General features: G+C 33.9%; 1 protein-coding gene across 1 annotated transcript; it reads left to right on the top strand.

The window, feature by feature from the left end:
• The first annotated feature begins 256 nt into the window (after positions 1-256).
• Positions 257-943, top strand: LOC150024733 (uncharacterized). Its single transcript, XM_090296131.1, has 2 exons — positions 257-601; positions 689-943. The coding sequence occupies exons 1-2, from the start codon at positions 257-259 to the stop codon at positions 941-943; spliced, it is 600 nt and encodes a 199-aa protein (XP_090152257.1).
• Positions 944-13,258: the final 12,315 nt, after the last annotated feature.

The following is a 13,258-nucleotide window of genomic DNA, read 5'->3' as shown; positions in this document are numbered from 1 at the left end:
CAATTGGAAACCACTTTGGGACGACGAAGACATGCAAGAATTTGAGGATACAATTGCAATTTATAATGATCTTACTCGTGCGAACATGAATCTAATTTCAAAAATACAAGAACAATTGAAAAGAAATACTGAACTTACATAAGTGATGATCCTTTGCATCATTGCTTTTGGTTTGAATTTGTTGCGTATGTTAAGTGATACAACGAACTCTATTACTGAGTTTGAACCAAGAAAAGAGCGTCGTAGACAAGAATTGATGGAGTATTTGGTGCACACCGAACGTTCTCGTGACATTATTCGCATGGGACCAAAAGCTTTCATTCAATTATGTGAACGGATTAGGGCAACCGAAGTTGTTAAGGATGCATATCGTTCAACAGTTGAAGAACAAGTTGCTAAATTTCTTCATATTATTGGACATAACGTCAAGAATCGAAGTGTTTCATTTTTTTTCCATCGGTCTGGAGAAACAGTTTCTCATCACTTTCACAACATATTAAATGCAATTTTGATGTTGGAAGGACAATTCATAAAGCAAGCAGATGGTATTGATGTCCAACCCCAAATCTTACACAACAATCGATTTTTCCCTTACTTTAAGGTTTGTTTATTACAAATTTCCTTTACAATTCTCATAATGTTTTTTGTATTTGTATTTGTTTAGACCTGAAATTTTGGTTACCATTAGGATTGTTTAAGGGCCATTGATGGCACTCATGTACGTGTGAAGGTCCCACGTGCTGATGCACCTCGTTTTCGAGGAAGAAAAGATTGGCCAACTCAAAACGTATTCGCGGCTTGTGATTTGGATATGAAATTCACGTATGTTCTAGCTGGGTGGGAAGGAACAGCCTCAGATTCGAGGATATTGAAGGAGGCTTTCATAGGAGATGATCCTTTGGTTATTCCAGAAGGAAAGTTTAAGGTGTTTGAGAATTCATAACAATAGATACAGAAGTGATAATATGCATAACTAATGGATGTTTCCTTGGAATGTTTGTAGGAAAATACTATCTTGGCGATGCAGGTTTTATGTTAAAACCACAAATATTAACACCTTATCATGGGGTTAGATAACACTCGAAAGAGTATTCTCGAAGAGGACCACAGGATTCAAGAGAATTGTTTAATCATCGTCATTCGTCGCTTAGAAATGTAATTGAAAGGATATTTGGTGTCATGAAAAAACGTTTCCCAATTATAGCTAGTGGGACCGAGCCACATTACGATTTGCATACCATGACAAATATTATTTTAGCTTGTTGTATTTTGCACAACTTTCTTCGCGGAGTGGACAATGATGACTCTTTAATAGAAGAAGTGGATCGTGAATTGTTGCAACAAGATATACAAGTTTCAGCTTCTCAAGTCCGTGACGATGATCATAGACTAGGTTCACACATTAGGGACACTATAGCAAATGAAATGTGGCAAGATTATGTAAACAATTGATACTGTACTAAATGTTGTTTTATATTATGCTTACTCTATTTGGTCCTAACTTTCATAATGCTTGTTTAGATGGATCGTAGTAAAAGTGTTCAGCTAAGTTCATCCATTGGGTTCACACAAACAACAAAGTGGACCACGGATATGGATTTTATCCTGCTTAATGCCATGGTGGACGAGGCACGACGAGGGTCGAGAATCGATGGCAGTTGGACGACTCAGGGATATAATAACATTATACTTGCATTACACGAGACCGGACTCCCTGCCATTACGGAAAATAATGTAAAGAACCGACAAAAATGTTTGAAGGACAGGTGGCGGGAGGTCCACGACCTATTTAGTGGTCCAGGACAGTATTGATTATTTAATTTTGTTAAAAAGAATAATTGTATTAAAAAAGTTAAAAAGTATTAGCTATAATTTTTCAACTATGTTTATTTCTATCTAGTCTCTAATTCTTTTCTTACTATAAATAATAATGATAATAATAACAACTTATATGTTTTTAAAAATTCACTCCAATTGTTGTTGAAAGAGTATTATTAAAATTATTAGAATCACTAAATAATACATAAAAAAAATTAAACATAATATAATAATTTTATAATACTGAAAACTAAAATAAAACATAAATTTTCGAGGTTCATAACATTTAAAATACATTAAAACATTCAAATAAAATGTGTTATTATATTTAAATTTAAATTTTAAATTAATATTTATTAACATTTTTAACCATGCATGTAGAATAAAATTGATCACATTATTAAAAATTTGTTTCTTATTGATAGATTTAGTTTTAATGGAATAAATACATATATGTAGGTTTTATTTTTCTACATAAATTATTTGAAATTTGATCAGCTTATTAAAAAATTATTTTTTTATTTGTATATTTAAAGGATGAATTTGGTTTTAATAAAATAATTTTTTTTACATGTAAATATTATTAAATATATTAAATAAATAAAATGTAAAACAGTTAAGGTATATTAGATACATATCTATTTAATTAATTTTATTAAATTCTTTATTTACTGTTATTTTATCCTTGGAAAAATAAAAAATTTAAGATATAAAAGTAACATGGCTAATAATATATTAAAAATTTGCTATTTTAATTTTTATTTCGAAAAAATTAGTTTATATTATTTTAAACAAATATTAGTTGTACATTAATATACTATATGATAACTGAATTTCTATTTTAAAGTGATTTTAAATAAAATATAATTTTTTAATTTAAAATTAATTTGAGAGAAAAATATTCTTTTGTAATTATTATATTCCATAAAACATATTTTAGAGGAATAAAATTTAAATTAATATAGTTTTAAAATTATTTAAACTTTTCTCCGTGGTGCATTTAGTTTTTTTTCTACATAAATTATTTGAAATATAATTACATCATCAAAATATTCTTTCTCATTTGTATATTTAATAATTGATGGATTTAGTTTTAATATAATATTTTTTATCTAAATTAATTAAATAAAAAAGTTTAAATAGTATAATGTTATAAGAAAAAATACGAAATATCATTATTCACATATTATTATTCTGTAATAATAATAATAATGTGTTTTTAAGAAAGTCTTTTTGTTACAAAACATTGTCATTTTGTTCTAAATGTGAAAAAAAATGAAAATTATGATTGCAAAATGTGTGAAAAACTGGTAAAAACTGTGACATATAGATAATTTAGAGAAGAAATGTACAATTAATCTAATTAATTTATTTCACATTTAAATTTTGTTTAACTTTTATAAAATTAATGTGGTATAAACATCAAATTTTAACTGAGAGATGGAAAATATAGAATAAAAGAAAAACAAAATACATCTTAAAATTTTAACTTTCCAAAGTAATATTTATTAAAAATAAATTATTCAATTAAAAATTATAACAAACACTACAAAAAATCGTGTATGTGGTGGCGGTTATAATATGGCGGTTATTAAAAACCGCCACAATTAGCTGTATAATACGACAGCTTCGTAAACGCCATAATGTTCCTTCAAAATATGGCATTTAGAACCGCCATAATTAGCTTCCGAAATAAAATTTCTCCCGCTTTTCGTTCCCTCCATGAGCTTCATCTTTCACAAAGTTTTTTTTTTTTTTTTTTTCCCCTCTTTTAGTCTTCTTCAAAAATATACCTCTTTCACTCTTCATATTCTTCATTCACTCAACCTCTAAACCCTCACTCTCACCCTCATCTTCTTTCAATCTTCACATTAAACCTCTAAACCCTCACTCTGACCCTCACCGTAATCTTCCCTTCTCAGCCCCATTTCGAAAACCCTCGCCCTCACTCTCACCGCAATCGTTCCCTTCCCAATTGTATATTGTATTTTGTAAACCCTCACTCACCTCCCAATTTCGTATTCCCCTTCTCTCACCGCAATCGTTCTCTTCTCTATCGATTTAGGGTTTTCAATCGCATTCGTTCTCCCCGCAGTCGTTCTCATCGGAAACGTTCGCGCAGAGGCAATGCTGCCGAGGGAGGTGCCAAGAATAAAACGATGAGCGAGCAGAACCCTGCCACTCGCAGGTCATACGCTCTCAGTTCCTCAAACTCAAGACTCTCATCAACGGTACATAACGTTACCACTCACTCTTCAATTTATTTACAACGCTAAATTCAATTTTTATCCCTAATTAGCTAACCCTAAACAAACCTAGCAGAGAAAAGAGATGATTTGTTGAACACGGAGTCCGACAACTTCGACACCATTTTGGACCAAGGTAGGTAGTTGTACTTGTTCCTTTGCTTTTGTTCTTGTTCTCGTTCTCGTTGTTATAATCTTAAGTTCTCCGCTGGACATCTGATTTAACTTTCTAGTGATTGGTCTGGTTGGATGGAATTTTGCAGTTGAGAAGCCCAGAGAGCAGGTTGCAGATGCAGAGGCGTTATTGGATCTGACACGCTGATGTGAATGTAACTACAAGAACACATGATTCTTGACATTCTTAGGATCAACTTGAGCTGGATTTGAAAGGCACTTTACTTTAGAATTGGATCAATGTTCTAATTCAAGAACTCACCAAAACTTAGCACCAACCAAGACTCATATGGAAGTCCATGTTTTGTCAAATTGAATCAAAACACAAAGAATGAAGAACAAGAATTAAAACTGGACAAAAATTAAAAAGCTAGCTACTGAACCGAAAAGAAACAAAGAACAAAGCTGGAAAACAGAATGTAAACGGTAGAAAATGAAGGAAACACATTAGGAAATAAAACTACCGAATGGAAAAATTGAAGAAAGGAAAGAAGAACACTTATAGGAAGATGCTTGCTGGATTTTGAGGATTGGAAGAAGCCATTCACGCCACTTGGAACCTTGAACCAAGATAAGTGATGGAGTGCCACCACTTGAAGCTCACCATAGCTCACAAGATAAGGCAAAGAAGAGGAAGACTCAAAACTCACAATTTCTCTCCAAATTTGAGTATAGTCTCTCTACTATAAAATTCCAATCTGAATTGTACAAGCTAAGCACCTTTATTTATAGCCTAGAGGTGCTGAAAAATAGGTGGGAAATTTCAAATAAAACTCATTTGAAATTCCCACCAAAAACAAGTCACATGGGAGGTGTGACCTTTTTCTACTATGACACCTCCTAAAAACTACACCTACACCCCCCTACTAAGTCACATGGACAAAGTGACTCTCTCTAATACATTCACACCTATTTATTTAATATCCACACCTCCTACAAGAGTCATTCAAATGATGCTCTTTTATTTAAAGCTTGGCCTTGCCCCTCATGGTTTGGACTAGGGCTTCTTGGGCTTGGGCTTGGACTTTGGGCTTGGGCCTCATCTTTTACAAAGACTAATAAGAAGAACTTTAAATGCTTTGGCCCTTGTCCATTTCTTCTATTGATAAAATCTTTTTGATTCTCATCACACGCACTCTGTTAGGTCTTAGGGGAACGAGGGTGTCACCCCTTCTCAATTTGTTTCCTCTTTGCTCATACGCCATGGCCAAGGCCAAGACTCAATTGATTAGCAGAAACTTGGCGATCGTACCCTCGAAGAGGCTGCGGAACAAGATCACAGGTTTCTCCCCACATCTCATGAAACGGATCCAGAAGGGTTCTTTTCGCGGCATCTCGCTCAAGCTGTAGGAGGAGGAGTGGGAGCAACTCATGGACTTCGTCCCCAACATCTCCGCCATCAACACCGACCACATCGAGGTGGACAAGGAAACCATGGATATGTTCCATTCTCTCGTACTCAACTAAATCAGCGACATCACCCAGGTTGACCCTGTCCCTATCCAACAAAACTTCCCCTTCACCAGGAGGTACTTATCCATCTGTCATCACAAAACCTCGGAATTTCACTTTCACTTTTTCTTTTCATTCATGCTTTTTAGTTTTATCATGTTGTTGCTAAATAACTAAGACGATACATGTAAAAGGCTATCTGGCTATGCAACTTTTTTCAGAACATTATCTACATTCTTGCTTTAACTAAATTTTACGAGCTCTCTCCTGCAAACATAAAATTAGAATCAATATCTCGCTAATTATTAGTGTTGGCTACATTTAGCAAAACTAAAATGCTAAGCTTGTCTATAATTTGAGATTGTTTCAGGCCAGAAGATGGGAAAACATTGAAACCTATTTGCCTGCTACAACTTTGCCGCATTTGAGTGATTATATATGATTTTATTTGACATTTCCTGGCTGAAGAACTACTATAATTTTGGGTTTGATCACTTTAACATGTCATGGAGAAAGATGGGCATATGGGGTCTTGTTAACTGTCTATTGGGGAATGCGGGTCCATTTGGTTCAGGAGATTAGGTCCTCCCTGATCTTACAATTCAAGGCTCTACAAGAGTCAATTACCCCATGCTTTTCATAAAAGTTTTGCAGATGAGTCAGTGGTGTATCCTCCAGATATTCCTCCCCTTATAAGGGATATAGGTTGGTTTTTAAATGCAATAGATAAACTATTTTTTGCTTCCTTTGACAAGTACAGTTTCAAACACATTAGTGGGGTCATTAACTATTTATTTTATCATTATTTTTTGTCAATTTAACTCTTGAGTGGGATGTTTCCTTGTGTTTATTTGAAAATAAATGTTTAATAGTATCCAACCGTGCATTACACAAAAATTATACAAAAAGTCAAGATGGATTTCAAGTGGGAAAAAGTGATTTCAACCTCAAAGTGATATGCTTTGTGATGGCATTTTCATGAAGTTCTTCTTGAATCAATGTAGAGTAATGGGGCGGAAGCAATGAATGAAGGTGAGCAAGATCCTCCTAGGAGTGGTGTTGATCTTGTAGGTGCATGCTATGTGTGGTTATTGGGTGGTTCGGCCAGCCCAAGGGAAAAGATGAAGGAATTGAAGTTTAGAGCCTAGGATTCTAGGGAGAAGCAAAGTTTGGCACAAAATGGCAGCATAACTTTACTCACAATAAACTTGGAAATACAAAGTGTAGGCTCCTCCTTTTATAGGCTAAGGAGGACCATAATGCAACCCTAATGCTAGCCAAATGAAATGTAAATGTGAAGCACATGGGTGCACATAGCACATGGGTGCACAAATGAGCACATGGGGAGGGGTGTGTCTAGTTTTTATGCTCACCCCCTCCATGGGCTTTCTAGACCGGCCTTGGTAAATTTAGAGGTTTTTTTAGAAACTCTAAGTTTACCTAGGTTGGTGTTTTAGGTGCCAAAATTAATTCTAAGAAAATTACAAATAAAGTTCCTATGCTAATTTTGACAAGAAATTAAAGTCTACTCTACACTAGAGTTTATGGCATTTGAACATGTAAAAGAACGTCTTCTTGGATCCTCTTGGCCATAACTCTATGGTTGGCCCAAATCTACCCTTTGGTGGGCTTGCATGTGGGCTTGTGCTTGGGCCTCTTCCATCATCCCCTCCCTCTTGAAAAGGATTTGTCCTCAAATCCATTGCTTCTTCTTCTTCATGGCTAGGGGAATGGATGTGGCTGGATGGTGTCCATCATCTCCTCCTTCTTGGGAAGATCTATCCTCAGATCTACAGACTTGATCTCGGATAGCAACCTTTTGCTTCGCCAAAGCTTGTCCTCCTGGATCAAACGTCCACCTATAGAAATAATCAAATAAGGCACAGGTGTTAGTTTGCAAATTAATTTTACTAGGTTGCCATTTTTGTTTTTCTTTTGGTTTTGGCAACCTTGGACAAAGTTTCTCTTTTAATGGTTGTGTGTGGTCTCTAATCATCTTATGTATTTTAAAATGTTCATTTGTGGTTACTTTCTCTTTAGGCATAAATCCTATAGAAGATGGTAACAACTTAAAAGGAGAAAGATGATTGAACCCACACATAACTTTAAAAGTAGAAATATAAGTAGTTTTGTGAACTACTTTATGGTATGTTTGCTCACCTCTAGAGTTGTGTGTGCACTTCATGATTATTCTAGGCATAGTAGAAAGAGCTAGATTTTCAAATATATTTTGACCATGCGTTTGAGGATGATAAGAATTTAAAGTGTGCAATTTAGTTGCAAGTTTTCCAAAGGAAATCCTCAAATCATGGTTTGCGAAATTTGGAACTCTATTCAACACTATGCTTGAAGATAAACCATGAAGATGTATCACTTCTCTAGAGAAGAGTTTATCCATAACCATGAAGATTGAATCACAACCTTTTGTTGTCCTAGGGAGTTTTAATATGAAATTTATATCTTCCCAAGGATCATTTGCAAAAGGTGAAGGAGTATAGAGTTTATGAGACATTGCCTTGGGCGTAGTTTGAAAACAAGAATTGTACCTAAGGTAATGTCTTCGAACTTCTTTTCTCATGGGGGACAAAAGTTTTCCTTTTAAAAGCTCTAGAGTTTTATCAACTCTAATTTGTCCCATGAAGACTCTTTCTCTTATGTGTAAGGATAGTCTCGTTGTGACAACCATTGTTTATAAGGATTTGTACACTTTGCAATGGTTGTCTCAATAAGACATGACAAGTTTCTTTAGGCCCTACTTCACATAAAAATTTGTTTTTGTAGATGCTTATAAAAAACTTGACATTCACTTGGTGATATCCTAGCACATATGAGAAATAATCTATTTCATTTTTATCTATGCAAGCTTCTTTTAAAGACTCTTCTTTTTCACTTAGGCTTGCAAGTGTTCCTTTACAAAAGGTAAGGCTTTGAGGTTGTTCAGCAAGACACATATTTTCAAAGGTATTTTTAAATCTTTGGTCTTGTTGAATGACCTTGTGGGAAGGAACACTCTTCTCCCACGCCTTTTGTTCTTCAAGGGTCTTCACATGCTTTTCTTTTTCTTCTTTTTCTTTAGCTTCCCTTTCGACTTCCCCTCTCTTCTTTTGTATTTTTCTTTCCTTTCTTTCTTTATGGGAAGCAAACAATTTTTCTACCCTCATTTCCCAATCTAGGCAAGCTTCTATATTTTCTTTTCCATGGAAATGGGGTTGTTCTACCCTAACCTCTCTTGGGTTTTCTTGTTCTTTTCTATCTCCTCTATGTCTTCTAGGGGGTGCTTGATAATAATCATTTACTCTAATGCTTCCCTCCCCAAAAGGATCATGATCTTTAGAGATATATGCATGAGAAGGTAATTTTTTTAGAATGTGAGACTTCTCATCCTTTGCTTTAGTCAAAACATTAAGTTTAGTCTCACTCTCCAATTGTCTATATGCAATTGATTGCACAGTTTGTGAAACTTCTTTCAAAAGAGTTTTTAAAGATTTTAATTCACTTCCAATAGACTTTGTAGAATGAGAAGAAGAAGACATGGCTAAAGCTTTGTGTACACAAGTATTTTACCTTGAGAAAACTTAGGAAAGTCAAAGAAGGTAGTTTTCCAGGTAAGGGAGGTGAGTCACAAAGGACTACTTAAATACCAAGCCTTTGCCTTAGCCAAAAACTATCCCTCAATGTCTTCCCACAAAACTTTTTCTTAGTAAACCACTTAGAACACAATTAAGTTGAGAAATCAAATTTTCAATGAAAGAAAACAATGCAAGCTACTAATCAACAAAGCTAGTCGGTTTAACACAAATTTAAACAAAACTAACCATGCAAAGCGTAGCTATGAAAACAAAAGAGAAGCAATTACAAACAAGTAACAATTACTAATCAAGAATGTTATACTATTCGGCCCTAGGTGAGGCTTCTTGGACACTTTGAGCCCTTGAAGACACACTCATCGTCTAAACGTAATTAACAAGGTAATTAACAATAAACCAAGTTGCAAAGGAAATAAGAGAACTCCCTTTGTTGATCCTCTTTTTGGTTAGTGCACTTCCTTGTTGTCTTTGCTTGTTGATTTTCCAAGTGTTTGTAGTGTTTTCAAGAATGCTTGTTTCGGCTTTGGCCTTGTCTTCTCCTTAGAATGATGGTCTTTAATTCTCCAATTTCCAGCACCTAGCAAAGGGCTAAACCTTAACCAAATCAAGTTCCCATTCACATAAGCACCAAAGAAGAATTAAATTCCAGCACCCAAATTAGAGGTCAAAGAACAAAAGCAAGAAACAAATTTAATTGAATAAAACAGTACCACCAAAAGGATTTAGATTATGACAACTAGAAAAGAGATTCAAGAAATTAAAGCAAACAAATAAAGGTACTCAAATAAAGGTTGGCACACAAAAGAATTCCTAAAGAAAAGCACTAGATTAGATGACCAAATAAAAAAAAACAGCACCACTGGAAAATGTTGTGGGCCAGAAAACGTGTTTGTTCCCCGATTTATGCTGAGCTGTATATTTAAAATTTGACTCTGAAATTTGATATGCAAGATATTCAGGATCTTATATAAAATCTGGCTTTGGAATCACTCAAAACGCATGCACCATTTTTTTTAATAAATTTTGCAATTTTGGTGTTCGGTTAGGCCAGCTGGAGCGCCTCAGATTTGCACTCTGATTTTAAAAGATTTATCATTTTTTTTCTGTTGCTTCTTTTGACCTAATTCTTTTTTTGTCCTGTCTATAACACTTTAAACTTGCATATTCCAGAGAATCAAAATTTTCCTATGAGTGGAAATATTTTTTCTGGGTTAAAACAGCCAAAACAGAGAAGGTGAAAACAGGGGAATCTGAAAACTGGAAACAAAAACAGCAAGATACCAAAGTTTAGACACAATGGAAATTTGTGAAATAGAATTTGTGTATGATCACACAAATGGAACTCAAACTACAATTTAAAAGGCACCAAAAGATCAAAGAACAGCAGATTTAAGCAAATAAAGAGACCCAAAATCAAGAAACAATTAAGCCAAATAAAAGGACTACTATGAATTGTTGACAATATGGATGAACATGACTTGACAAAACATGTATAGATTCAGAAAATTAAAGACTCAAAGCATAATATGAACCAAATAAGGAAAGCAATAAAGACTCAAAAGCCTAAAAGAAAATAGCAACACAAAGGTGTATGGAATCCTATCACAAATTGCACAAGAAATTGTTCAAGATCAATTGAACAAGAGTGCTTCAGTTGGATCTTCCACAAAGCACACCAAGAACAAATTAAAATGTAAAAAACAGCAAGACAAGTAAGGAAAGTAAATGACAATATGAAATAAAGAAGAACTAAAATTGAAAAGACAAGGAGCTACTCATCTTGCAGAACCAAAGCTCATGATACCAAATGATGGCATTTTCATGAAGTTCTTCTTGAATCAATGTAGAGTATGGGGCGGAAGCAATGAATGAGAGTGAGCAAGATCCTCCTAAGAGTGGTGTTGATCTTGTAGGTGCATGCTAAGTGTGGGTATTGGGTGGTTCGGCCAGCCCAAGGGAAAAGATGAAGGAATTGAAGTTTAGAGCCTAGGATTCTAGGGAGAAGCAAAGTTGAGCACAAATGGGCAGCATAACTTTACTCACAATAAACTTGAAAATACAAGGTGTAGGCTCCTCCTTTTATAGGCTAAGGAGGACCATAATGCAACCCTAATGCTAGCCAAATGAAATGTAAATGTGAAGCACATGGGTGCACATGGCACATGGGTGCACAAATGAGCACATGGGGAGGGGTGTGTCTAGTTTTTATGCTCACCCCCTCCATGGGCTTTCTAGACCGGCCTTGGTAAATTTAGAGGTTTTTTTAGAAACTATAAGTTTACCTAGGTTGGTGTTTTAGGTGCCAAAATTAATTCTAAGAAAATTACAAATAAAGTTCCTATGCTAATTTTGACAAGAAATTAAAGTCTACTCTACACTAGAGTTTATGGCATTTGAACATGTAAAAGAACGTCTTCTTGGATCCTCTTGGCCATAACTCTATGGTTGGCCCAAATCTACCCTTTGGTGGGCTTGCATGTGGGCTTGTGCTTGGGCCTCTTCCATCACTTTGGCTTAGCTTTGCATTATTTTGTTATATCTAAAGCTATATGGTCTACTAAATTGGTTCCCAGGATATCAGTATAGTGTAATGACCTCTTTTTATAAGTTGCATCAAGAACATCTTTATTAGGAATTTTTTATGAATAAAAATATTATTTTATTGTGGGTCTCAAGTATATGAGTTCTTTAAAATTAAAGAGAATGCATGCATGTGAGACTCGCATTAAAATAACAACTTTTGTAAGTGTATTCCATTGAAGATGCTACTAAACCATCTAATTTCTAATATGATATTTTGGAATTTGTCCACGAAATTAAGCACTTTTTTTGTTCTGAGAAGATGTTTTGTATTGATAAATTTATGGTATTTTGATGAAACAGGTACTACAAATATGTGGAGTGGAGGTGATCACATACTATTCATTATTAATAGGGAGAGAGTAGGAGCAATTTGATCTAATTTATGACAAATTAGGATTGGGAGTTTACTTCAAATATAAACAATTTATATTTTGACAATGTAATTTACTTGTTTGGATTAGTTATGAATGAAATCATTTTTTATTATTATATTTATCTATTTTAATTATATTATGAAGTTGTATTATGAAATTAGTTTATGTTGTAACTTAATTATATTATGGAACATGTATAAAACATAACTGTGTAGTGAAATTTAATTATGATATTAAATTAATTAATATTATAAAATAGAATTAAATAAATTATTAAAAATGTTAAAAATAAAATTAAAGTTTAATTATAATATGAAATTAAATAATATTATGAAATCAAATTATAAAATAGAATTAAATAAATTATTAAAAATATTAAAAATAAAATTAAATATTTAATATTCGAATTATGACAGTTATAAAGTGTATTATAAATGTCATACTATACTGTATTAAGTGGCGGTTAAAACTGCCACTATTTACGTTAGAATTGGTTTACACAGTTTTAAAATTACGACATTTATAACTGACGCCAATTACACGCTTAAAACCGCCACTTTATACAATGCATAATATGGCGTCTGCTACAACGGTTCTTAATTGACCGCCACATTAAACTTTGTGGCGGCAAGAATTCTGGCGGTACGCGGTACCGCCACAGACGTATAAGGCGGCGGTTAAAAATGCCAGTTTTTGCGAAAATAACCGCCGCATTATACACGTTTTTTTGTAGTGAAATGAATTTCTCCTCTTCTCTAACTAAAAAATCATAACTTATCGATTTTATAAGTCCATACAACAAATGATTCTAATAGATACTAATATATGAATAGGGGAGACAATGTGTGTTGAACTATCCCGCATAGCCCGCTCCGTGTTAGGCGTGCCTCGCATAAGAAGTAACATGCGTGTCTACGGGCTAGCCAACATAAGAATTTGTTTTTTTCAAAAATTAAAATTTCATTAATTATAAAAAAATTTATTCCTACTACTAAAAAAATAATTTTTATCAGTGTTTCAATTC

Source organism: Phaseolus vulgaris, chromosome 10 (genome assembly GCF_051622355.1).
Source record: "Phaseolus vulgaris cultivar YP4 chromosome 10, ASM5162235v1, whole genome shotgun sequence".
Taxonomy (NCBI): Eukaryota; Viridiplantae; Streptophyta; class Magnoliopsida; order Fabales; family Fabaceae; genus Phaseolus; species Phaseolus vulgaris.
This window is presented reverse-complemented; position numbering and strand designations above follow the sequence as displayed.